Source organism: Melitaea cinxia, chromosome 1 (assembly GCF_905220565.1).
Source record: "Melitaea cinxia chromosome 1, ilMelCinx1.1, whole genome shotgun sequence".
Lineage (NCBI taxonomy): Eukaryota > Metazoa > Arthropoda > Insecta > Lepidoptera > Nymphalidae > Melitaea > Melitaea cinxia.
Genome location: NC_059394.1, coordinates 13,435,072 through 13,462,510, shown reverse-complemented (window position 1 = coordinate 13,462,510; position 27,439 = coordinate 13,435,072). Strand labels below are relative to the sequence as shown.

General features: G+C 34.8%; 1 protein-coding gene and 1 long non-coding RNA gene across 2 annotated transcripts in view; both read right to left on the bottom strand.

Annotated features, from left to right (window-relative positions):
* The window catches only part of LOC123653973, a 34,676-nt gene that overhangs the window by 4,717 nt on the left and 2,520 nt on the right, over positions 1–27,439 (bottom strand). Inside the window, exons 4-12 of the mRNA XM_045589943.1 lie at positions 26,163–26,312; positions 22,420–22,535; positions 21,135–21,309; positions 20,305–20,433; positions 17,126–17,268; positions 16,658–16,877; positions 8,866–9,140; positions 8,474–8,655; positions 7,601–7,792 (exon numbers count right to left, since the gene is read on the bottom strand). Coding sequence (XP_045445899.1) covers positions 7,601–7,792; positions 8,474–8,655; positions 8,866–9,140; positions 16,658–16,877; positions 17,126–17,268; positions 20,305–20,433; positions 21,135–21,309; positions 22,420–22,535; positions 26,163–26,312 — 1,582 coding nt within the window. The remainder of the gene's footprint in view (positions 1–7,600; positions 7,793–8,473; positions 8,656–8,865; positions 9,141–16,657; positions 16,878–17,125; positions 17,269–20,304; positions 20,434–21,134; positions 21,310–22,419; positions 22,536–26,162; positions 26,313–27,439) is intronic.
* Positions 4,830–5,145, bottom strand: LOC123669821. Its single transcript, XR_006745809.1, has 2 exons — positions 5,011–5,145; positions 4,830–4,914 (listed from the first exon to the last, which is right to left on the bottom strand). It is a non-coding gene; the product is annotated as an uncharacterized LOC123669821 (long non-coding RNA).

Sequence of the window (27,439 nt, the reverse complement as noted above, 5' to 3'; positions counted from 1 at the left end):
TTGAAATCGAATCATGTGTAGTAGTGCGCCCTTCCTAGCGACTAATCACAAGAAAATGCAAAAGTTTCTACTATTTATTAGAATTGGTTCTAAATAAGAAATAGTAGTTTTCCTGGAACTGATCATAACAAAGACCTAAAATCAGAATCTTGAAATAAAATTCAATAACCCAGGAACTAAACAAAACGGAAAATACACGGAAAAATCCAAAAAAAATAAAAAAAATACAATGTATCAATCAGCCAAAATCTTAAGACAATAAATATCAGCATCACACGTTATTTACTCTCTTTTGCTAGTCTTCCACGAACACTCAAATCTCAAGCAACCTAACCTTACTTACATCAACTTCATCAATCCCTATTCAAACCATGGTAATGTAACTGCTAACTCAGTACATCACTACACACTCAAAAAAAAACTAATTGAATATAGTCGAAACTTAAATATCCAAACAGTAAAGACCACAAAAATGAAATGCTAAATATTTACCTCTTAAAATCCTTAATATGCCAAGTACCTATAGGATGGTTGTCAGCAACTCTAACCAACTCATACACTAGAGGTGACAAAACTTTTACTACCCTGCACTTTTCATATTTAGGAGCCAACTTGGCTGTAAAAAATTTCTCAGCATCGCTTTGTGTATACGTCTTTTTCCACACAATATCGCCTACCGCATAACGTGCTGGTCTGCGCCGTAAATTATAATGCGTTGCATTCTCTGCATGAGCCTGGAACAAATTCTCTCTGACTTGACGAAATATGTCCTGTAAAATTCCAAAATTTCCAGCATATTCCTCCCTTGGCATTCCTACCTCGTAATCCTTATCCGAGTCTTTATAAAAGGAACCATTTAGTACCGGTTCTCTTCCATGGACAAGAAAAAACGGGGAGAAACCAGTGGACTCGTTTACCGCGCTGTTAATGGCAAACTGGACTTTATACAAGTTTTCATCCCAGGACCTGTGGTTGTCCTTTACAAAAGCAGCTACTGCAGTCATAACAGTCTTGTTATACCTCTCTACAAGATTTACTTGTGGTGTATACAACGGTGTGTAATGCAAATTCGGAATATTGTAACGCTTTATGAGATTACGGAATTCGGAACCCGTGAATTGCGATCCATTGTCTACAATTACGGTCTCCGGAACACTATGGTTCAGAAAAACAAAATTCTCAAGCGCCTTTACAACAGCGGCACCTGTGGCACGCCTTAACGGAAACAACATTGTATATTTTGAGAAGCAACAAGTTACTACAAAAAGAAACGTAAAACCTGATCTAGATCTGGGCAAAGGTCCTACCAGATCAGCAGAAATAACCTGAAACGGTCTACTACAGACTTTTGGTTTTCCTAATAAACCAGGAGTGGCTGTTGTTGTATGCTTATAAGCAGCACAAACATCACAATTTTTAACATAATCAACCACATCCTTATACATACCGCGCCAAAAGTATCGAAGTGATATTCTACGATGAGTTTTGAACACGCCGAAATGACCAGCAGTTGGGTCTGCATGGTTTTCTTTCAAAATCCTATTAATGTCGCTCTTATGGACTACCTCTTTCCAATCGAACTCACTCAAAAGCTGGTATTTACATTTACTGAAACGGAACAATTTATTATTCAAAATGCAAAAATTTGGAAAATTGGCTGGATTATTTTTACAACCATTAAATATTTTGTCATACCAGTCATCAACGATAGTCTGTTGTCCCGAACTACTTCGTCCAACTTTAACCACATCAACCTTTATGAGTCTCGACAAGGTATCCGGAACTACGTTATCACTACCCTTTCTATGCTCAATAATAAAATTATACTGTGACAATCTGCAACCCCATCTGGCCAATCTCCCAGAGGGATTTTCCAAATTCAAAAACCACCTAAGCGATGCATGATCCGTAATAATCGTAATTGTTTTTGAACCAAAATAAGCCTGAAATTTCTCCACTGCAAAAATGACAGCAAGAGCTTCGCGTTCTGTCGCACTGTAATTCCTTTCATTTTTATTTAAACTCCTACTGACATATGCGATAGGATGATCATGTCCATCTACCTCTTGTGTCAACATACCGCCAACTCCATAAGCTGAAGCATCGCAATGTACCTTAAATGGCTTGTCGAAATTCGGAACCGCAAGCACAGGTGCCGTTACTAGTGCATTTTTCAAAGTATTAAATGCCACCTCTGCTTGTTCACTCCACTCAAATTTTGGTGCGTTCTTGCCTTTACTAGTTAATCTATTGAGTGGGGCTGCTATAGTCGAAAAGTTTCTAATAAAGCGTCTATACCAGGAACATGTACCTAAAAATATTTTTACATCCTGTGCGGATTTTGGTGTCGGAAAATTCATGACCGCGGCAACCTTCTCTGGATCAGTCCGTAACCCGAATTCATCTACCATGTACCCTAAATAACGTAATGATTTCCGAAAAAAACTACATTTTTCAAAATTTATTGACAATTTAGCCATTTCTAATTTATCCAAAACTCTATTTAACAAAATTAAATGCGTTTCAAAATCTGAAGAGCAAATCACAATGTCGTCTATATAACAAAAAACTCTCCCATTCGTTATATCGTTACAAAAATTTTGATTAAATAACCGGTCCATTAATCTCTGTTGTCGTGCTGGAGCACCGCATAAGCCAAAAGGCATAACTTTAAATTTAAACAAACCCCTACCCGGAACTGTGAAACTAGTTTTCTCTTGAGAATCTTCACTTAACGGAATTTGCCAAAAACTAGAACTTAAATCAATTGATGACAAAAATTTAGCTTCTTTTAGGCTATCCAGAATTTGCGGAATGTACGGAATCGAATATGAATCCCCCTTGGTTACTGAGTTTAACTTACGGCAATCCAAGCAAAATCTCCAGTCTCCATTTGCCTTTTTAACCAAGATCACTGGGTTATTCCAAGGACTCTCACTAGGAGTGACTACATCCAATTCCAGCATTCTATCTAGTTCTTTACATAACGCCTCTTTCTTTTCCGGAGAAAGTGGATATTGTTTAATCTTAATAGGTAAAGCATCACCGGTATCAATAATATGTTCAATCAAGTTAGTTCTACCTAAACCTATCCTTTGTGATGAAATATCCAAAAATTTATTTACTACTGAATTTGCTAATTCTTTTTGCTGGTTTGTTAATGATTCAAAAGATTTTATGGTATGAACTGGTTCATTATCAATAACATTTAAATTATAAAATCTTGAAGGTGCCTTACTCAATTCCAAATTATCAAAAATTCCTGGCGCTAACTGAAACGTTTTCCAAAAGTCACAACCAAAAATAACATCTACCACAATAGATGGAATTACAAAAAATTTAATAATGTGAGTCATAGAATTGTAAGTAATCGGAATAAACATGTAACCCAAGCAATGGAGTTGGTCCCCATTTGCCACAGAAAATGTGGTGTCATTATCCACATGTAATTTGTAACCCATTTTCAAAAAAACCTTGTGCGCCTGGTTACCCAAAATTGACGCGCAAGCACCGGAATCTAGTAATCCTGTAATCTCTAAGTTGTCTACTGAAGTCTGTAAATGTGGTCTAACATCCTTTTCATTAATTGAAAACAGAACTGTGTCAGGTATGCAAGTTGTTTTACTATAATTGACACCACTATGTAATTGTGTCTCTGCACAGTCCTGGTATATTAGTTTTTTGAATTTTTATCTGAAGGTGGTTGTCTAACCAAAGCCCTCTTACTACACACTGGACATGTTTTAACTGTGTAGTTCTGCAATCCACACGAAAAAACCCCACGTTGGGCGCCATTTGCCACCCGACACATTGACGGAAAAAGTTGCCCGGCTATTTCGGAATACAATGTGCCGTTGACAAAAAAAATAGTGATATATCTTTAGGGCTAGGACCAAATACAAATTTTAAGCAGGTAGGAAAAAAAAAGATTTAAATAATAAACCAACTAGATATTCAACATTAAGGTAGTTTAATTTCCATTTTTTTTACACTTACCCTCATGTAACAAAATATAATAAATAAGCCTACCTAGCTAACCCCAAAACCATCACTTCAGAAATTACAATTTAAACAAATACTAAGGTTGCTCAGTCGTAGAGAGAAGGTTCTTAATATATTTACTACATTAAAAAAAAAAATACGTGATGAGTATAATTGCTTAACGAGTATAATGAGCTTAACGAGTATACCACCAGAAATCAAATAACCTTGTAAATAAGCATAGATCAACTAAATAATGAGAAAGTCTGTACCTCTTCTGCTTTAATTCATACCAATTACTTGAATTGTCAATTTGCTCGGGACATCCACCGGGTGTTAAGGTCTCAACAGGAAGTTTCGATGAGCAGGATCCCCAGCCCAAAGGTTCTACTTTAATACGGACAGATGTTTCATTGCTCTGGTGATCCACGGTAGACTCAGCTTTCAAAATATTGAAAAGATACCTTTTGGTGTTTTATTTAAATTCCAAATTCAAATATCCAGGCCTCGATGATTGAAGTTTAACGAAAATGACAGAATGAAATCGAAATATAATTTTAAGTTTGAGTTCTGTTTGTAACTCATTTAAGTTCCATCTTAATTTCAAATTATAAATTTTTCATATTTAAATTTTTCCTACATCATGGTAACGCAAGTGTATTTTCTTCTAAAGTCATATCTCCATTAATTAGTTACGTAATATAATAAAATAAAACAATAAAATACTAAGGAAATATAAAAATGAAAGAATCAAAAAAAAAAACCCTGAAACAAAGAAAACACGTTGTCAAAATGGCGGAATCGAACCGATGCAAAATTTAAAAGAATGGTTTAAAATCTTACCAGAGTAGATTGCATAAATGTAATCTCTCGTTCCCACCATCCCCGAAATCAGATAAAAATATCTATTTCAAAATGAACAAAATAAGGAAGCTGTAACAAAAGTAAATTACGAGTTAATATGACACCTAAAGGTTATCACAAACACAAAGGGAAAAAGGTCCCACCAAAATATCGAAATTAACTCACCATTATTGTTGAGATAAATAAAATTATTATTCTCTACTTCAGAGACATAATTTTTAATATGCAGGCGAACCTGGCCAACAAAACACGAAAACGTGAAATCTTTCCCTCGCCGTTCCCAATCATGGTCGAAGCGAAAGTCCTTTTTATCTGGCAGTGTTGCCACTCAAAATTAAAAATTTATCCAATACAGTAAACCGAAAGACATCTATATAAATATTTTTTTTTTTTATTATTATTTATAAAAACAATTTAGACAAAAATCCTAAGCAATTAAATAAATATTTGAATATGAAACAATGTAAAAACAAAACCGTGCAAATACATAGCAACTCTCCAAGCACGCCATCTAGTGAGCCCGCAAGCTTCGCTAGATAAACCTCAATACCAGGATCAATAGTAATACCGCGGCTATAACTAGATGTCGCTATGCACCACAATTTTACTACGTTACAAGCCGTCGTTGATATTAATAGGATCATTATTTGCGCTAGCTTTGCAGGAATATCAGTTTATAATTTATTAATTTTCTGTAATTAATGTAATTACTCTATGCGCCAATATTCGAAGCCCTATTTACATTATAAGCAGCAATAACGTAACATCGTAAAATTATCATTTTATTTTTTCATAACTTTTCGAATTAGGTCAAGTAAAGTTCGTTAACGCTTAATTGTTATTCGAATTTGAAACAAGTCTCGAGATTGGCGCCTAAGGCATCGTACAAACTTTATATAAATAGATGAGCCCCTTTTCAAACACGTCTCAAACACGATACTATTTACGGTTGACATAAAGTCATTGAATCTGCCACCCTAAGTTTACCTTGAAGTGTTAGTCGTTGTACGTTTTACGCATAATACGTAGAACATGTTAAATTATTTAGCGGTAAATTTGCTTTTATACTGAAGACCCTCACGGTCGGATGGTCGCTCCGCGCTTTATTGCTATTACATACTTAATGGTAACCCTCTTACTTAATTATGCGTATCGTGCCGCAACCCGAACGCCAGGCAGGAAAAGGCTGGTTCAACCGTAGGTGTGTTAGCATAAGACCCGGGTAATACGAGTACGATTAATTTATTTGTTACAGTCATGACGAAATTTGCAGCATTCATCGATAAAGATGAATATCTTAAAACAATATTTCGATGAATGTTTAAAGTAATTGAGTTTCAAACCTCTGGGAACAATGAAACTGTTTTAAAATCAAACAAAATAAATAGTTCTGCTAAAAAGCTAAAATTAATAAACACATAATATACTAGTAATATAATAGACATTAATCTAATAAAGGTATTTACAACCTATCTATATTAGACAACAACTACAGTATACCTACGTAGTTCACGCATTTTTTTAAATTACAATAACGATAAAATTGCAATAAATGCTATTGCAATAAATATATTGCGCATCAAGATTGTAAAAAATAATAATAGTATAGTAAAAATTTAGTAGGTCGCTTATATATTTTTTTTTTATTTCATTGTCGGCAAACAAGCGTACTCGGCTCACCTGATGGTAAGCGATTACCGTAGCTTATAGATATCTGCAATACTAGAAACATCGAAAGCGCTTTGCCGACCCTATCCCCTATACCCCCAGGAGCTCTAGACACCTTACTCTACAACAGGAATACAACACCACTAATCTAAGGATATTATTAAATTGGCTGTTATTTGCTCGGTGATCGCTTCGATTTTCTTTTACGCTAAACAATTATCGTCAATTTTTTTACCGTTTAATTTTGTTTTTAGAATAGAATTTTCTTATAAAAGAACGGGCCACTTCTTCTGTTTAATTAAGTTCTTTGTTATTTGACAGGTTTAAAATTTGCGTTTTTGTTTACTCATTCTATTAAAACATTACAGAATATATTTTGAACACATCAGGCTTAATAATTTGCAGATGGTTACATGATGGAATAATGATGGAAACGCCAGTGGGCATAAAATATATTTTCGTCGATTCAATTAAGACATGCTTAGTTAAACATCGGAATCGAAATTGCCGTTATAATTAAAATAGTAGGTAGATAGTAGTAGGTTGAGTAATGTGGGGATAAAATAAATATTATGATGACAACAATTTTAATTATAGTGATTATAAATAATGTTTATTTCATTTGTAATTTTATTTTATTTATTTATACAACTATATCTTATTTGTATGACTAAACGTACATGGACACAAATTATGTTGCTACCTTGACTACAAGAACGACGCCCTCCGAGAGAAGGGAGACCGAGCGACTGATATGCAATTAACGCGCGTATGAAAATGGAGGGTCAAAGACCTCCTAAAATCACGTGTCTTGTCTTATGATCATTGTAATAATGACTGAAAATTAAACGTATTTTTTCATACAACAAGAGTAGCAAATAATCGTACAGCCTACGTGATGGTAAGTGGTTACCGTAACCTATGGATCCCTGCAACACCATAAAAATCGCAGGCACGTTGGCAACCCTACTCTGCCTCTCCCCAGGAGCTCTGGCTACCTTAATCACCACAGAAAGCCAACACTACTTATGAGCAGTATTATTGGGCTATAATCTTGTGTAAGGTTGAGGATTTATAAGTTGATTACCTGAAAGTCTCCACATAGACAGGACAAATGCGTGCCGTCCCCTGCTACCAGTGCGATGTGGTCGTGGTAGTGGAGAGGCGTGGCCGCGCGACACTCGCAGCCAGCATCCCCGCACGCTGTGCGACAGCCGCCATTACCCGTTGCTACGCTACCGGTCGGCTCCGCGCTCCACATACGCTCTAACCTTTGTATCTTCGAACAATTGGAACCAGCTATTATAAAATATTTTTATACCCATTCAATATGGATATACATATAAGATTATATTATGATTATATATATATATATAAGATTTGTTTGTATTGTATTGTATTCATTTTGGAAAAAAATGCTATGGTTGATTTGTGGTTGTACTTCTTTTACATCAAATTACTAGTAACAATGTGTTATCGGGTCAATAATGGAACTAGGACGTTTAATTTTTGGATGGTTTCATCTGATTTTAATTATAAATTTTACGCTACAGTGAACTTTCTAATTTTTGAATTTTGTATGAAGTTTTTGTATCACACATACACACAATTACAAGGCCAATTTAAAGCTCATGTTAGATTTACTACCATAATCCTAAGTATACTAATAAACATTCGAACAAAATGAATTAAGTAATATCTAATATATAAAATTCTCGTGTCATAGTGTTAAACATTGAACTCCTCCGAAACTGCTCGACCGATTTTAATAAAATTTTGTGGGCATATCGGGGGTAGGTCTGAGAATCGGCCAACATCTATTTTTCATACCCCTAAGTTATAAAGGGGGGGGGGGAGTAAGGGTGTTAATAACATATATGGCAAAACAACGTTTGCGGGGTCAGTATAGTATATGATAATTATAAAATGTTCGTTGTATGTTTATGTTATTAATTAGTACCTCAATCGTTACACTCTGGTTGGAAGCAGGTATGAAGCGATGTGTACACATAAGCTGTTCTTCAATGTTCCAGAATATGTGGTGATGTGATGGAGCCGACACTCCACCGTGTGTGGGCGAGGTTAATCCATAGTGCGTCGATGCGCAAGTTGCATCTGGTGATATGGTCCCTTCGTGTTGTTCTGATTAAAAACAAACAAACTTTTACATTGTATAATATCGCTATCGAAGAAGCTTCTCTAAGCTTATCGATGGTAATTTTATTTAGGATAAAATTTTATTTTTTTGTATACCCTTGGCTGAAAATTAAAAATACTTAAAAATACTTTTTACCAGTCCAAATTACCTTTAAAAATAATATAAAGGTTAACATAATTATCTCAATTACTAACCGTCATGAAATGCAAATGCTCCGTCCACAAATTCTTCTTCGTCAACACTCTGAGACGTCGCCCTTCTGACAAGAATTGTCAAATTTGAACCCTTAGAAGTAACAGCTTGTCGAACCAGAAATCTCCCAGAAGGATCTCTTGCTTCTCTTACAGATGGACCACATATGCGCAACATGGCTCTATCTCCTCTTTCAAACCTATCTCCTCTATCTCCTCTGCCACCGAACTCATGAAGTCCCTCTAAGATCTCAATATGAGATCTACAACTTTGTAACCTATAATATTACAATAATTTCAAGAAAAATAATTAAATAGAAAGGAGAAAGTTACGATCACATGCATAAATATAATGAGATAATTCGCGACTAAGCAATTTATTAAGGGGTCGTCCAGTAATCATGTGATATTTTTAGCAACTTTTTAACTCCCTACTCCTCTTGATGATATATGATGTATTTTTTTTCACATGAATTTTTCCACAGTATATTTGAATTTTGAGAATATTATCTTTGAATAAAGGTACCGCAATACAGGTATTTTATATTAGCAGAAAATTTAGCATCGTAATACACTAGATGCATCAAAGTTACAAGGTGTTTTTTGGTTTAGAAATCGCGCGTTCAACAAAAAATCAACTTCATATCTCATTATAGTCCCCCTCCTCCTTGTGCTAATTCGTGTTTCTTTTTCGAACATCACCCCCCCCCCCCCCCCCCCTGGAGCCTCACATGATTAATAGCAATTAATTCTCAGTCTGCGATATATTCAGAATATAGATAGAAACAACAAGTAGATGTTGATTAGGAAATGTTATAACTATAAGTTATTACTCATATTTAATTTATTATAATTAGAGACTACACAAATTTTATCAATCAAAATAACTTATCATAATTTAATAATATTCTTATTTCATTCATTGAAATTAGAAATACGTAGACTGAAAAAATCTTGAACTGACTATTTTTAATTACTTAAAAATTACAACATCAAGATGATAAGAAATTTTTAATCTGTCTTGATAGTGTGACACGCATGGAAGCATACTTCATCCTAGTGTGACACGTATAGATTGGGTGCGTTCCACTAAGCGACCGCGACGACCGCAACGCCTTGACAATCGTTCCACCTAAAGCCCGTGGTCGTCGCGAGCGATCACTCGACGTCATAGATGACGTCACTGTTCGTGGCCACATCGCGCCAACTTCGCCCACAAAATATAGGTGGGTCAGATTTGGCTTTCATCAAACGCCGCCACACGAACCCATTTTTGATATATTATCTACTACAAATAAACAATTTTATATCACACAATATTATATCAGACTATATAATATTACTAGCTGTGCCCGCGGCTTCGCCCGCGTTGAAATTAGTGTATCACAAAGTTTTCCCGGCAAACTTCCAGTGAAACTCTCATCAAAATCGGCTTAGCCATTCCGTAAACCTTCCTCTTGCCAATGGTGGAGCCCTTTCTCGAATGGTGAAACCGCGTGAAAATCCGTTAGTAGATTTTGAGCAAATCGATCACATACACTTTTGGGGACTTTGTTTTATAATACACTAACTGTTACCCGCGACTACGTCCGCGTGGTTATGAAGATATGCATTACTATTAAAATGTTTAACGCAAATTATTTTTTTATTTCAGTCACTTATCGAAACGCTTATCAAACTGAGTAACTTTTTAAAAGGCACAATTTAGTATAATTTAATAGTTATTTTTATAAAACCTCTATACACCACATTTTTAGTTTTATTTTCAGGCTGTTTAAGTTTCATACAAACTATCAACCCCAATTAAACCTCCTTAGCGGTGGAATATCGTAAAATCCGTTCTTAGCGGACGTCTGCTGACTATACCTCCCTGCCAAATTTTATCTTTGTCCAACCTGGATGGATAGACCATCCAGCGGTTTTTCAGTTCTCGTGATGAGTGAGTTAGTGACCTTTCTCTTTTATATATATATAGATTACGATGCATTTTTTGGACACCTCCTCACCATCTATAGAGCATATATTGTACATTTCAAGTCTCTTACTTCAAAAACATAAGACTTTCATACAAACTTTCGACCCCCGTTTTTTGGATCGATCCCCCCTTAGGGGTCGATTTTCGTAAAATTAATTCGTAGCTGTTTACACTCTATAAGAAACCTACCTGCCAAATTTCAAGTTTGTAGGTGTTATAGTTCCCGAGATTTCGTGATGAGTGAGTTAATCTACCATCCCCCGTTTTAACCCCAAAAGGGAGTTACTTTCTAAAGATACATTATTTGGTCACCTTTTTACCATCTATAGAGCATAAATTTTAAATTTCAAGTATCTTACTTCAAAAACATAGGACTTTCATACAAACTTCCAACCCCCGTTTTACCCCTTTAGGGGTCGAGTTTCGTAAAATTCGTTCTTAAAAGATGTCTACACTCTATAAGGAAATTATCTATCAAATTTCAAGTTTGTAGCTGTTATAGTTCCGGAGATTTCGTGATGAGCGAGTCAACCTATCATCCCCCGTTTTAACCCCATAAGGGAGTTGATTTCTAAAGATACATTATTTAGACTCTTTCTCATCATCTATAGAGCATATATTTTAAATTTCAAGTCTCTTACTTCAAAAACATGGGACTTTCATACAAACTTCCAACCCCCGTTTTATCCCCTTAGGGATCGAATTTCATAAAATCCGTTCTTAGCGGATGTCTACGACCTATAATGAGCCTATTTGCCAAATTTCAAGTTTTTAGGTGTCATAGTTTCGGAGGTTTCGCGATAAGTGAGTCAACCTACTATCCCCCGTTTTAGCCCCAAAAAGGAGTTGATTTCTAAAGATACATTATTTGGACACCTTTTCATCATCTATAGAGCTTACATTTTAAATTTCAAGTCTCTTACTGCAAAAACATAGGACTTTCATACAAACTTCCAACCCCCGTTTTACCCCCTTAGGGGTCGAGTTTTGTAAAACCCGTTCTTAACGAATGTCTACGCCTTCTAAGGAGCCTATCTGCCAAATTTCAAGTTTGTAGGTGTTATAGTTTCGGAGATTTCGTGATGAGTGAGTAAACCTACCATCCCCCGTTTTAACCCCAAAAGCGAGTTGATTTCTAAAGATTCATTATTTGGACACCTCTCATCATCTATAAGGTATACATTTTAAATTTCAAGTCTCTTACTTCAAAAACATGGGACTTTCACACAAACTTCCAACCCCCGTTTTACCCCCTTAAGGGTCGAATTTCTTAAAATTCGTTCTTAGCGGATGTCTACGCTCTATAAGGAGCCTTTCAGCCGAATTTCAAGTTTGTAGGTGTTATAGTTTCGGAGATTTCGTGACCAGTGAGCCAACCTACCATCCCCCGTTTTAACCCCAAAAGCGAGTTGATTTCTAAAGATTCATTATTTGGACACCTCTCATCATCTATAAGGTATACATTTTAAATTTCAAGTCTCTTACTTCAAAAACATGGGACTTTCACACAAACTTCCAACCCCCGTTTTACCCCCTTAAGGGTCGAATTTCTTAAAATTCGTTCTTAGCGGATGTCTACGCTCTATAAGGAGCCTTTCAGCCGAATTTCAAGTTTGTAGGTGTTATAGTTTCGGAGATTTCGTGACCAGTGAGCCAACCTACTATCCCCCGTTTTAACCCCAAAAACGGGTTGATTTCTAAAGATTCATTATTTGGACACCTTTTCACCATCTATAGAACTTACATTTGAAATTTCAAGTCTCTTACTTCAAAAAACATAGGACTTTCACACAAACTTCCAACCCCCGTTTTACCCCCTTAGGGGTCGTTTCTCTTAAAATCCGTTCTTAGCGGATGTCTACGTCTTATAAGGAGCCTACCTGCTAAATTTCAAGTTTTTAAGTGTTATAGTTTCGGAGATTTCGTGATCAGTGAGTCAACCTACCATCCCCGTTTTAACCCCAAAAAGGGGTGTATTTCTAAAGATACATTATTTGGACGCCTTTTCATCATCTATAGAGCATACATTTTAAATTTCAAGTCTTTTACTTCTAAAACATAGGACTTTCATACAAACTTCCAACCCCCCGTTTTACCCCCTTAGGGGTCGAGTTTCGTAAAATCCGTTCTTAGCGGATGTCTACGCCCTATAAGGAGCCTTTCTGCCAAATTTCAAGTTTGTAGGTGTTATAGTTTCGGAGATTTCGTGATCAGTGAGTCAACGTACCATCCCCCGTTTCAACCCTAAAAAGGGGTTGATTTCTAAAGATACATTATTTGGACACTTTTTTACCATCTATAGAGCATACATTTTAAATTTCAGGTCTCTTACTTCAAAAACATAGGACTTTCATACAAACTTCCAACCCCTATTTCACCCCCTTAGGGGTCGAGTTTCGTAAAATCCGTTCTTAGCGGATGTTTACGTCCTATAAAGAGCCTACCTGCCAAATTTCAAGTTTTTAGGTGTTATAGTTTCGGAGATTTCGTGATCAGTGAGTCAACGTACCATCCCCCGTTTCAACCCCAAAAAGGGGTTGATTTCTAAAGATACATTATTTGGACACTTTTTTACCATCTATAGAGCATACATTTTAAATTTCAGGTCTCTTACTTCAAAAACATAGGACTTTCATACAAACTTCCAACCCCCATTTCACCCCCTTAGGGGTCGAGTTTCGTAAAATCCGTTCTTAGCGGATGTCTACGTCCTATAAGGAGCCTACCTGCCAAATTTCAAGTTTGTAGGTGTTATAGTTTCGGAGATTTCGTGATGAGTGAGTGACCTTTCGCTTTTATATATATTATATTATAGATAACAATTTAATATTATATAAAAATAAACAATTTAATACAAATTTATTATAAAGTATGTTTCATTCGATTATCAGCTCGGTGAATATCGACTGTGCTGTGTGGCTACGGCACTAAAGAATTTAGCCACCCCCTCTCTTCCCGTGGGTGTCGTAAGAGGCGACTAAGGGATAACAAGGTTCCACAACCATCTTGGAACTTAAGAAGCCGACCGATGGCGGGATAGCCATCCAACTGCTGGCTTTGAAATACACAGGCCGAAGACGGGCAGCAGCGTCTTTGGTGCGACAAAGCCAGTACTGCGGTCACCAACCCGCCTGCCCAGCGTGGTGACTATGGGCAAAACACATGAGCTCACGTTATTTTTGACGTAAACTTGTGGAGGCCTATGTCCAGCAGTGGACTGTATAGGCTGTAATGATGATGGTGAATGATGAATATCGACTTAGGTTCGGATCTTAGACCATTGTAGTTTCTAAACTAACATAGGTGTAAGAATTATTGCAATTAATTTTCGCTTTGTTTATTCAAACGCGTTTTTAATTACATAATACAATAATTCAAATTAATTAAATATAGATATGATATGTAATATTTTTAAAAAATTATGTGGTGTCATGGGACACCATGTAGGAACGAAGTTCCTTCGCATAGTATAGAAGCAACACAATTAAAAAGTGAATTTTATATAAATTTTCTAGTTCTTGATTTTTTTTAATTTTTTTGATTGGTTTTTAATTAAGTATATAAAGTTTTTAGGAAATTTAGTATTTTAGAAAATAACAAATACCGTAAAATAAAATAAATCAAACAAAATAATAATCTATACATATAGAAAATGGTAGGAAAGTCAAAACTGTACATTGAACATTTTTTAAAAAGAATACTTGGGGTGTGATCTACAATCGATACCGAAGGCAAAAATATGGTTTTTAGAATTTTTGTCTGTTTGTCTGTTTGTCTGTATATATGTCCGGGATAAACTCAAAAAGTACTGTATGGATTTACTTCAAATTTGGCACGAATATTATTAAGAAGTCGGGTCAATATATAGGCTACATATTATCACGCTTTCACCTACGGGGAACGAGCAGTGAACCTTTATTTCTTCAACGCATTCTGTAACAACGTGTAATCTAATGACGCATATTTGAATGTTGTTGTTATTATGTTAATAACCATGCTATAAGCTAGCCTCACACTATAAAAATAACGCAATATAAGTAACTAAGCCGATAAACATAATTAAATGAATATAAGTAGACAAGACAATTTTAAAGCAGCGCCATCTATGAGATTTTTCTGTAGATATGAAATGTAAAGAAGAAACGGGTGAATGAATATTATTTTAAAAGGTATAATCGTAGGTATTTTTGGTGCTGTATAGCGTTCACGCAGACGACATCGCGGGCAGCAGCTAGTAATAATAATAATAATTCAAACTATTAAGTACGCTTCAGCCTGTAATATCCCACTACTGGGCATAGGCCTCTTTCCCCATGTAGGAGAAGGATCAGAGCTTAATCCACCACGCTGCTCCAATGCGGGTTGGCGAATATATTCCTTACTATGAGTAACGATCGCTATCAGATGTATATGATAACAACCGGGACCGACGGCTTAATGTGCTCTCCGAGGCATGGTGGGGAAACCCACAAGGACTGCACAAACACCCAGACCACGGCAAACACCTGTATGGCCAATACAAATGTTTGTCATGTGTGGGGATCGAACCCGCAACCGCCAGCGCAACAGGTACAATCCATGGCTGTGACCGTTGCGCCAACGCGGCGTCTATTAAGTGAAATTAAAAAAAAACATATGTCTTTATTTATTTTTGGCGACAGTATAAAATTATATAAATAATTTAAAAAAAAAGTGTACTAGTAATATTTTAGTTTTACAAACGTCATATTATACTCCGGTCACAGTCACTTCCGTTATTCCGTTATATTTTTCTTACGGTTTTAGTATCACATTTTTTTCAGTTCGCTCGCCCAGCCAATGGCAAGCCTGCCGTAAGGAACTTCGTTTCAATTATTATTATTAATAATAATGATTATTATAAATTTGTTTGTATTATTTTTTTTGTAAAATACCCATAAATGAGGAAATTATAAACATTTCTAAAATCATATCAAAAATATGAGCCGAAGGTGCGGTTTCGATCCCCGCTGGAACGGTCGGTATTTTTGATATAATTTTAAAAATGTTTATTATTTTAAAGTTTGTGATTGCACTATAACACTAGAATATAAAAAATATTGTTACACTTTATGGGCTAATCCCAAAATAAAGATTATTATTATTAGCTAGCTGTGCCCGCGACTTCATCCACGTGGAAATCAACAAAAAAAAAGTGTGTGTACTTATGTACGCACGTCGAAGTTATACTGCATTGGCTAGCGAACTTCAGGATGTCGGTTTTTTATGTGACGTTGTGCGCGCGCGTCTTAAAAATTTACTCTCATAATTTTTCCCTAACGAGCCAAGCGAAGTATAACTTTTAAAAGTTATTTTTCAGTTCGCATAGTTATAAAATAAATAAATTTCTAAAATCGGTCCAGCCGTTTCAAACTTTTGCCAGAACAAACAAACAGACAGACAGACAAATATTGTAAAAATGTTATTTGGGAAGAATATAGCCACCCCTTGTCTTCCCGTGGGTGTAGTAAGAGGGAAGATGCGAATCTTCCCTCTTACTACGTTAAATAATAATAAACAATTTTAAAAAAAATGATTTTACACAAATGTCACAATTAATGGGTAAATGTCAACTAATTACTAATGCAAGAAAAAAAATGATTTTACTAGTAGATATTTATGCTTTACAAAAAGACCCATAGTCTATCTTACATCGACTATTTGTTGATAGCGATGGAGTGTTATTCACATCGTACAACACCTAAGGAAGAGCTTTTTACTCACTTTAGATACGACATATATGTGTATTTAGATTTATATCTGTGATAATGATCAAATAGTTAAAATAGATTTTCCAAATACCTTAAATTATAATTGAATAGTGAAACTTGAACCACATCAGTAGGTGTGCCCAACAAATGTATAACACACTGGGCACGCCATGCCGATGCTCTTGTATCGAAATGACCGGAGCGAATCCCTCCCGGTCCGAATCCTCGCACCGTAGCACCGCAACCAACGTGCCCTCCATTGTTAGAAGATATTTCATTTGAAACCGTATCTTCTAATGCTGAGTTCTCACCTAAGATTAGTAAATTTTCACTCCCATTTTTTTACACAACCGACAGAGGGTCTGTAGCTATAACTTTATTTTCTAACACTAGAATATTAGACTATCCACTTTATTTTTTCTTGTATATAAAAAAAATAAGCAAATGTGATCAGGCTTCTATTGAGATTAGACATTGAGATTAGAGATTGAAACATTGGAATACAAACTATGGAAATTAAATTAGAGTATGAGATTGAAATAACGAATAGTAATTTTACCATTTGTGAGATGTGTGAGTGCGGCGAGCGGCGGAGAGGCGGCCGAGATCGTGGGTGGAGGTCCACTTGTTTCTATTTTCTCCAAAAATTCTAATTTCGCTATAAAGCCGTTGTAATCGTACGGAGGCACCAAAGGACCAGAGCTATATGAAATGCAGAATATTATACAGTTATCACAAACACACAAAGTTTATCCATTCAAAATAATTATTAGTTAATGTTTAAGTGAAATAAATTATAATCCAGATACAGATATTATGTACTAATAATTTACGTTATTAGTGTATGGAAAATATGTCTATTTATTCACATGATATGTGAACTAGCGCTTTAAATGATTAAAAAATCTAGCGTGATTGTACATCTCTGTATTATAAATCTATTACATTAATCAATATATCACCTAAGCAATAAATAATAAGTAATAATGCTGAAAAACTTAATGTTGTTTAAAAATATTAAAAGTATCAATAAGAAAAACTCTCAGTTACAATAGGTATAAGAGCAGACGAAAAAGTTTAGTCATGCAATAAATAGTAGCCGTTCTGGGTGAAAATAGTTTAGCTACTATAAATTAGGTCGGCGATTGAAACTTGGAAAAAATCTTGGGCGCTAGTAGCGAAACAATAACATTTATAAGATTTTTTTGTAAACACATATAATTTTTAATAAATGGTGCATATTGAAATAGATAACGAGATTTTATAATAATATTATATATGTTTTCTGTACATTGTTCATTGATTAGATTGATCATTTGACCCCAATTATAACAAAGTCTATTGTAATTCATGAATGCTTTATGAATTCGCTGCAATCCAAATTAGATGCATCAAATCATTTTCGTAGAACGATATACGAATAATACGATAGAGACTACGAATATCGAATTTCAATATTGATTTAGTACTAGCTGTATGCTGCGGGTTCTGTATTCTGCGGCAAGACATATACGTTTATACAAAAAACTTCGTTAAGGTGTCACTACAATTGTTTATAAAGTAATTAATAGCTGCGCTTTAAAAGAAATATTAAGATGAAAACTATTAAGTGAGAATTTCCTGCTCAAAGTATGGAGTAGCCCGAATGGGAAAATACCTCGAGATTACAGAAGATCACAGCTAAATAATACTGTTTTCAAGCAGTGTTGTGTTCCTGTTGGTGAGTAGAGTGACCAGAGCTCCTGGGAGAATTGGGAATAGGGTCGACAACGCGTTTGCGATGCTTCTGGTGTTGCAGGCATCTATAAGCTACGGTAATCGCTTACCATCAGGTGAGCCATACGCTTGTTTGTCGACCTAGTTACATAAAAAAAAAACTTACTTTTAATTCATTCAGTTAGGTCGAAATTATCAAAACTGTGAACCACATCTAAAAAATTTAATAAATAAAAAGTAATTTAGTGCTGCAGATTTTATGTATTGTGACAAATATACACCAACAGACAGATTTAAAAAATATTATAATTTGTATTTACTAAATAATTTTTTTGACGCCGCGTTGGCGCAACGGTCACAGCTATGGATTGTGCCGGTTGCGCTGGCGGTTGCGGGTTCGATCCCCGCACATGACATACATTTGTATTGGCCATACAGGTGTTTGCCATGGTCTGGGTGTTTGTGCAGTCCTTGTGGGTCTCCCCATCGTGCCTCGGAGAGCACGTTAAGCCGTCGGTCCTGGTTGTTATCATGTACACCTGATAGCGATCGTTACTCATAGTAGGGAATATATCCGCCAACCCGCATTGGAGCAGCGTGGTGAATTAAGCTCTGATCCTTCTCCTACACCGGGAAAGAGGCCTATGCCCAACAGTGGGATATTACAGGCTGAAGCGAAATAATTTTTATGTACAGAATTCGCCAGTCACAATAATTGTATTAATTATGTGTAAATATTTTACCAATTCAAGAAAAAAATACAATGTATAATACCTACCAAGTTGGAAGCTATTTTCAAAGAAACAAGGCGAAAACAGAAAGAATAAGTACTACTTTTCTTTCAAGGTTTTCTTTAAGAAAATGTCATCGATGCGCGATGCTATCGTTCTACTTAAACAAACGTAAAGGGACATGCTTCTTTCTCTCCTCCGTAAAAATAATCGATATAAGTATTTATTTATACGGGATTTAACACGGTTTTCATTTTGAAACTCTCGATGTTTCGGGGTCGTTGCATTGATCACAGTCGACCACGGTAAGAGTATTAAGAGCTTGTGTTTTTTATGTCATACGTAGGCACAAGGCGCTTTTATATTTACGTTAGCGAGACTTAATAAAATTCATACTTAAATATTCGTTGTCATAATTTAAAAAAATTGTTATAGTAATTTCAGTAATAGACAAATTCACTAAAAAGACAAAGCTTTGCTGCTAATAAGCATTAGTATACCTTACCCTTTATTTACTCTTTGTCTCTTACAGTATTTTAAAAAATGACTAACCTAACCTAATATTAATTTTAATAATCACATTTTAGATATCAACTCTAATTTCGCCATCTATAGCATATGTTGTATACCTAACAGCTCATTAAATTATAAAATAATTGTCAGACAAAAAGCCTAACTCGATAAACCATCGGGGACAGGAGCATTTATTATCGTTCACCGATAACATTGCGGATTAATATATTTTTTTTCATTTTCAATGAAAGACTAGCAAAAGAAATTTTTATATAATAAGGAAAAATAAAAATAGATTTTTAAGTTTAGAATTGTTAAAGATACTAGAAAAAATCGATATCATGTTTGGACACGATAATTGACTTTTAAATATATATATATATATATATATTTAACTTTATAATATAACTGAATAAGAGCCATTTTTGTTATTTAAAAAATCTTAATTCCTACTAAAATACTAATTAAAATACTACAATATTATAAGTTTATACGATACTCACAATACTTACAAAACTTACAATGTTATAAATTATGCTGCTTTATTTACTGGCTCAAATTGTATATTAAAAATAAAGTAATAAAATTAAAGGTTTTTCAGTGATGTTATTTCCGCATCATTTTTGTTCTCGAAAATTCAAACTTATATTTAAGTAATAAAGAAGATTTGTACTATATAATAGAAGACTGCAATATATCTTAAAAAACAGGAATTTAAATGTGAGTGACCTAAACGAAATAATCTTAACGATATAATTTTACATCAACTCATCCTTACTTGAATTCCAACAATAGGTTAGGACCGGGATGTTCGAGAACCGCGCTCCTCTCGGAACAGAGCGAAGCCAACAGTGGGGCAGAGGGCGAGCTGCCAGCCCGCAAAGTTAAATAGTCCGTGGCACAATGGCTGCAAAGAGGTGATAATTACCAACTGACGAAAATGCTATGCTAATGCTGCTAAGTGCAGCGTCGCCGTCAAACGAATCCTTATTCACTTTTATCTACAAATTTACATTTTTCATTATTATTTAAAAATCGTTTCATACTTCTGTAGTAATTATGTTTTTTCATCAAACAGCTATTGTTGTTGAAAATAATTCATATTGTAAAAAGTCATATTTTAATTGGCTTATAAGAAGAATTGTTACAACGTAGACAATTCACTTTGAAATGAAACTCATACACGTACGTCAAACAGACTTCGCAATCCTTTTGGGCTTTGCTTCAGTCAGGTAATAATATCTTAAATCGTGTATAACTTAAAATTATCGTCTTAATATTTTGATTCTAAAGAAAATTTTTGTTCACACGTTTCTTTGATATTTTTTCTTTTTGTATTTCGAAGTAGACGTTAAAAAATGTTGTTTTTTATCGAAGTGACAATGTTGCCTGAAAGTTATTTAAAAGGATAGCTTTATATGAGATTATTCATTAAAAATATACAGTAAATGTCTTGAGAAAAATAACTTTGGAGTTTAAAAAATATATGTGTACTTTCTAGAAATATATATCGTGGTCTGGACGTAAATTTTCATGTGTGTATTTCGAGCTACTTGGCATGGGACTTCATCTTACTAGGGATCGATATGTGTGCTGTAATAAACTTACTTTCGAGGTAGAAGTATTGAAGTAAACACGATCTTGACGCGCGTGTGCACTGAGTTGGTGGCGAAGAGATATCGACAGCGTCGGTGCGGCGGGTACAGTCCCGGGTAACCCGGACTCGCAAGCACGCAAGAGCCAACGCCTCGACAGGAAACATCTTGGTATAACCAGTCGCAGTCTGTATCAAGGAACATAGTTTTAAAAAAATGTGATAAATATATAATTATTAGCTACTTACATTATATAAACAGAAAAAAAATCAAGTTAATAGATTATATTAAAATTAGTTAGTAAATTTAAAAAAGCCAAAGCCAGCTACTGTAAAAACGTAACATCAAATTTTGTACAAAAATGTAAACCAAATACTTGCGATAAATTGAAATATGTTTTCGAATTGAACAGAAAGTACCAGACCGTAACAGGACGTGAACTAATGTATAAAGACTTTGAAAAGTGTATACGAACGCAGGCGAACGTGGCAAAAATGCATACTTTCAACTTACAGGAAACAATTTTCTCTGTTCGAGCTAGCAAGACTGTCACATCATCATGTGCAATTTAAGTGTTCAGCGCAAACGACAACAGAGATAAAATATCACTGTATTTTATTGTTATAAAAATCATAGCTTTATTAAAATATTTTGGAATTTCTTGCAATATTATGTTGTTTGATATATTTCATGACATCACAACTCATGTTAACACGTGTCCATTTCTTATTATATATTTATTTGTTTTTTTATCTTGTTTGTAGTATGGATGAGTATTTTCCAATTTAAGCACTTACTTTTTTTTGTTTGAAATTATAAAATGATATGGGTAAAGGAAGAACTGTAAAATTCTCATATATCTTTTCAGACGAGCTTTTATTACTTTGCCGGATATTATTAAAACGGTTAACACTTGACCGGTAAATATGCCAACGAGCGACGCTTTTTGATTGGGTTAACTTTCGGCGTTCGTATGAGCGTTGAAAATAATTTCGTAGTTTTATCTCAAGTACGGTTGTTAAATTAAATTTAAATTAACTCGAAAGAGATTTTTAATTACTATCAATTTAATTTTACAGTCACTTGTATTTATAATTTACTAATGAAACTGGACAACATGTTTATTTGTACATAATTATGTCAGTTCCAATTAATTTCATTTTTTATGTGTTGTGTTAAATAGATAGGGCAGAAATTATATACTTTCGTGCAGTAGTAACCATAAAGTTCATCTATAAAGTTATCGCAGGTAAAACAATAAAAGGTAAATTTCTTTAAACGGTGTTTGATGTTTTTACCTGTCTGTGGAATCCTCGATCCCCCTCGCGGATGAAACCCCACGCCCTGCGTGTTGCTCAAAGAAGTGAAACTGAAGAAAGCGAGAAACTGCGAGCGTACTGTCTTCTCTGTTATCCTGACAACAAGAAATAACTACTTAAAAAATAAGTACTAGATCCATTTCCTTCATGATGATACCCTATATGTCTTACATTTTTTTTTAAATACTCTTGTAGATTTTAAACTTAATAATTTTAATTTTTCTTAGAATGTCACACTTCAGCATAATGCAGTCCACTGCTTGACATAGTCCTCTCCAAACTTTATGGCGCGAACTCATGTTTTTGGCCCATAGTCACCACGCTGGGCAGGCGGATTGGTGACAGCAGGCAGGCCGCAGGGCTGGCTTTGCCGCACTGAAGACACTGCTGCATGTCTTCGGCCTGTGTATTTGAAAGCCAGCAGTTGTATGGTTATCCCGCCATCGTGCACTGGTCGAATTTATAAGTTCCAAGGTGGTAGTGGAACACTGTTATCCCTTAGTCGCCTCTTACGACATCCACGGGAAGAGAGGGTGTGGCTATATTCTTTACTGCCGTAACCACACAGCATTAGAATGTACTATTTCAAAAAAAAATATACATTTACTAGAACTCAGTACATTATTTCTTGTAGAATGATAGTCTTTCTTAATATCATTTCGAGCCTTTATAGGAAGAAAAACGGAACCAACAAGGTTAAAGAGGAACTAAGAAAATTAGAAAACTACTTATTTTGTAGTAGTTAATTCTACTGCGTGTTTGTACAATAACAGAATGAATAACAATATTTATTATTTTATATCAGTGTAAATGAAACTAGATGCTTGTTACAAAAGGAAACTGATTTATTATTCCATGAAACGCATACGCTAATTATATACCCCTAAGGTGTTCAAATAATTATTCTCATAAAAGTTGTAGAGTACATCTTATATATCCGTGACAGTTTCCTTTGTAAAATGATATATAACGCTTCAGCCTGTAATATCCCATTACTAGGCAAAGGCCTCTTTCTCCATGTAGGAGAAGGATCAGAGCTTAATCCACCACGCTGCTCCAATGCGGGTTGGCGGATGATATATAATGAACACGATTTCGTACTATATTTTATATAAAAGAAAAGAATTATCGAAATCGGTCAAGTAAATACGCATTATTAGCGATAACTTGAAAACAATTTGCTAGATCTCAATTCAATTTAAATGGAACCACATGATACCCACACCTCTCGATTAAAAAAACAATCATCGAAATCAGTCCACTCAGTCAAAAGTTCTGAGGTAAAACACACACACAGTGACATAGAAAAATACAGTCGAATTGAGAACTTCCTACTTATTTCAAAGACAATTAAAATTAAACCGAAGAAAATATTTCTTATCATTAAAATGAAAGTAAAAGCTTTTAGGTTTTTAACATAAAAATCATAAATATTTTTAGTGCTGCATGTATGTCAGTATAATTAAAAAATTATAATAACAGTATATATACATTTTATAAAAAATTGTTGGCATATATCTAAAACCTTTCAAATAGTACTTATAAAAATAATAATGCATATTTCAGTCTTTTTGCTTAGAAAAGAAATGATCGCATCTCGAATTGTGTACCTAATTATTAAATATAATATTTTGTCTATTTTTTTCATAATTGCAGTAAAATATTCCACTAAAGTAAGTCAAACTACTTATTACGAAGAAGTAAATATGTGTGTCAGCAAATGCGTGGGTCAATACTTCTAGAAATAATTTTAACCAAAATACAGAAAAAAAATCGGGACTGCATTTTTTGACTCATTTATTATTACATGTGAGTACTACCGATACCATAATTTATTTTATTAAAATTCTGGAAAACAGAACTTAGTATTTTAAATTTCTTAGTCCCTAACTGTACAACTTGCGACTGAATAATGTTTCAAATCAATTACATATTATTATTAAAATTCTGGAAAACAGAACTTAGTATTTTAAATTTCTTAGTCCCTAACTGTACAACTTGCGACTGAACAATGTTTCAAATCAATTACTATTCCCTAAAGGATAGTGTTCCACGGAAGCTTAGTCACAAATACAATTTCGTCTTTGCCTTGTCACCACAATCTCGATCAGTGTGCCATTGTTTCAGCTGTAGATTGGAGAATTTGATTTCAATTTCAAAAGTCGAATGTTTTTAGACTAACGCATTTATGTTAAATATTATAAAAAAAAACTATAAGCAAAAAAACCCGTCACTAAGAATATTAATAGTGCTGTGTGGCTACGGCACTAAAGAATTTAGCCACCCCCTCTCTTCCCGTGGGTGTTGTAAGAGGCGACTAAGGGATAACAAGGTTCCACAACCATCTTGGAACTTAAGAAGCCGACCGATGGCGGGATAACCATCCAACTGCTGGCTTTGAAATACACAGGCCGAAGACGGGCAGCAGCGTCTTTGGTGCGACAAAGCCAGTACTGCGGTCACCAACCCGCCTGCCCAGCGTGGTGACTATGGGCAAAACACATGAGTTCACGTTATTTTTGACGTAAACTTGTGGAGGCCTATGTCCAGCAGTGGACTGTATAGGCTGTAATGTAATGATGAAGAATATTAAAATTATTTAGTGATTAATGAATTCATTAGCCCGCTTTAAAAAACACTCGTAAGTATCGAGTTTTTTTGTAAAATAAAAACATCAACTAACATTACCGCTCGCATAATTTTATTTACTTCCTGAATTGCATCTAAATAGTTAGCATTTAATGATTATTGTCAAAAGAATTGGCTCTTTAAATTAAACGCTCGAATAACCGACAAGTTTCAAATTAGTTCACACAGAATAGCTTTGCTAGTGTGCAGTTTACTAGTTACGGTTTATTGAATTGGAAAATGGCGCGGGAAAGACTTAAAATCATTTACGAAGAATATTCGCTATGAGGCAAGTGTACGGAGTAAAGTTTTATAGCATGGTATGTATTTAAACAGCGTAATTACTTGCAATATCGTTTACTTTGTCTATAACAGTGTATCTTCAACTTTATGTTATCTTTAAAATATATTTTCATTTACTTTTTTATTTACAAATAGAATGCTAAAAATTACTGCAGGGAGAGAAATCAAATACAAACTCTTTGAGCACTAAAAATTATCTACAGGCTTTTTATATTGAACTGATATAGCAATAATTTATTCTAAGAATCATTATCTCAGCGTGCCGTCACGTAAGTATAAGGCAATATAAGGCAATCCAGCATTAAAGTGCTTTTATCGAATGGAGAATGCTGTCAACTTGAGAGAATAAACTTGGGGAGCACAAACCGTCAAAACTTTTTTTCATACGACTAAGTCGGTAAATTAGCTTACGGCGCACCTGGTGGTAAGCATTTACTGTAGCCTATAGAGACACAAAACCAAAATGATCCCAAGCGCGTTTTTGACGCTCCGCATGAGCTCGGTCACCTTACTCACCATAGCAATACAACATTACTTGAAAGCCGTATTATTTAGCTGTGATCTTCTATTAGGTTACTTCCTTGTTAGTATATATCCTTCTGTGCCCTATCTCAATGGAATTGTAACTGTTTATGGACCAAGAGTAAAATACTTTTTGCTCTTGGTACACGAGACGACACACAACACTTATTACTATAAGTTGTGTAGGTCGTTGTGTGGTGTCGTCAATAGGAAGGGTTCAATATTAGAAGCGTTCTGTCGACAAATGAGATGATAACGATGTAAAATACCTAAAATCAAGTACTGATGCTCCATGATCAGCAAATAACACAACTGGTGGTGTGTATCGCTCGTTGGCCCCACACAGTCTGGTCTGCGGTGATCGGGCCGCGCCCGGCACAGCGCCTTCGTCGCTCAGCTGCAGCCACCCGCCGACACAGCTAGATAATACATACATTTGTTAGTCAAATAAATAATACCTAAGAAAAAGGTAAAAAATGATTTAGACAAATCAAACAACACCATAGACAAAGTCAACAGTTAAGGATACACAGATAGTTATGTGATTTATTTAAGACATGTTTTAGCTTTGGTGGTAATGGCACTTATTTTAAAACCAGTTTATTTCTTTTTTATTCAATATAATTTCTAGAATCGTTTGCTCAGTTTCAACATTATTTAATGAAATCATCAAATTAAAGTTGAGATGGACCTTATGTAAAAATATACGAGTAGAAGTGAACTAAGCCTTAGAAAATATTATGCACGCCATTGTCAACATTGCAAGTCTCAGGTTATGTAGCCTCAAACAAAGCAATTGCTTGAATAGGTCGCGGCTTTATTAGAGTGGCTTTGTTGTAAAAAGTGACGCTGTATTGAAATAAACATGTTTAAGGTTTCCCTTTCAGTTTGTATGACTAAAATTTACTGAATGTATTCCATTTTTATCCAATAATTCTGAAAGAATGAAGTTTTCGCTGAAAATTATTTTAAGTAATAATATTTGATCATACAAATATGTATAGCTGAACGTGGATACTGCACTATTATACGAGTATACTCCGTTGTGTTTTGAAACTATTTAGTGTAATTGCCGAGAAATTCTATAATCTATTAAGAACAATTAATTTCACTAAACTAGTAAGCTTGAGACAAATATAATGTTGTTTCAACTTCAAGTGGTCAATTTGAACAAGAATTTCTAATTTACTACGATTTAATAAGACAATAGTTTAGTTAAGTGAGAGCGACGAGTCGTTATTATAACAAATAGACTATTGGCGTAATGCTTGCATGCTTTAGGCAATGTCAATGTCAGTAACTCACACTTATACAGAATGTTTGTAAATGTGTGCCTGGAATACTAATGGATGCGGCGGTTCTCAGACCAAACGCTTCTTAAATCTGCACTACCAATTGCAAATAGATTCGGAACAGCCATAAAGTTTGAACCGAGCTGTTTGTAATTTATAACGGGATACCTACTTGTTTACGCTCCTGTGTTATACTTTTTCTTAGCCTCATTTTTATAAGAAAATATTAAATCAATTATATAAAAAATTATAAG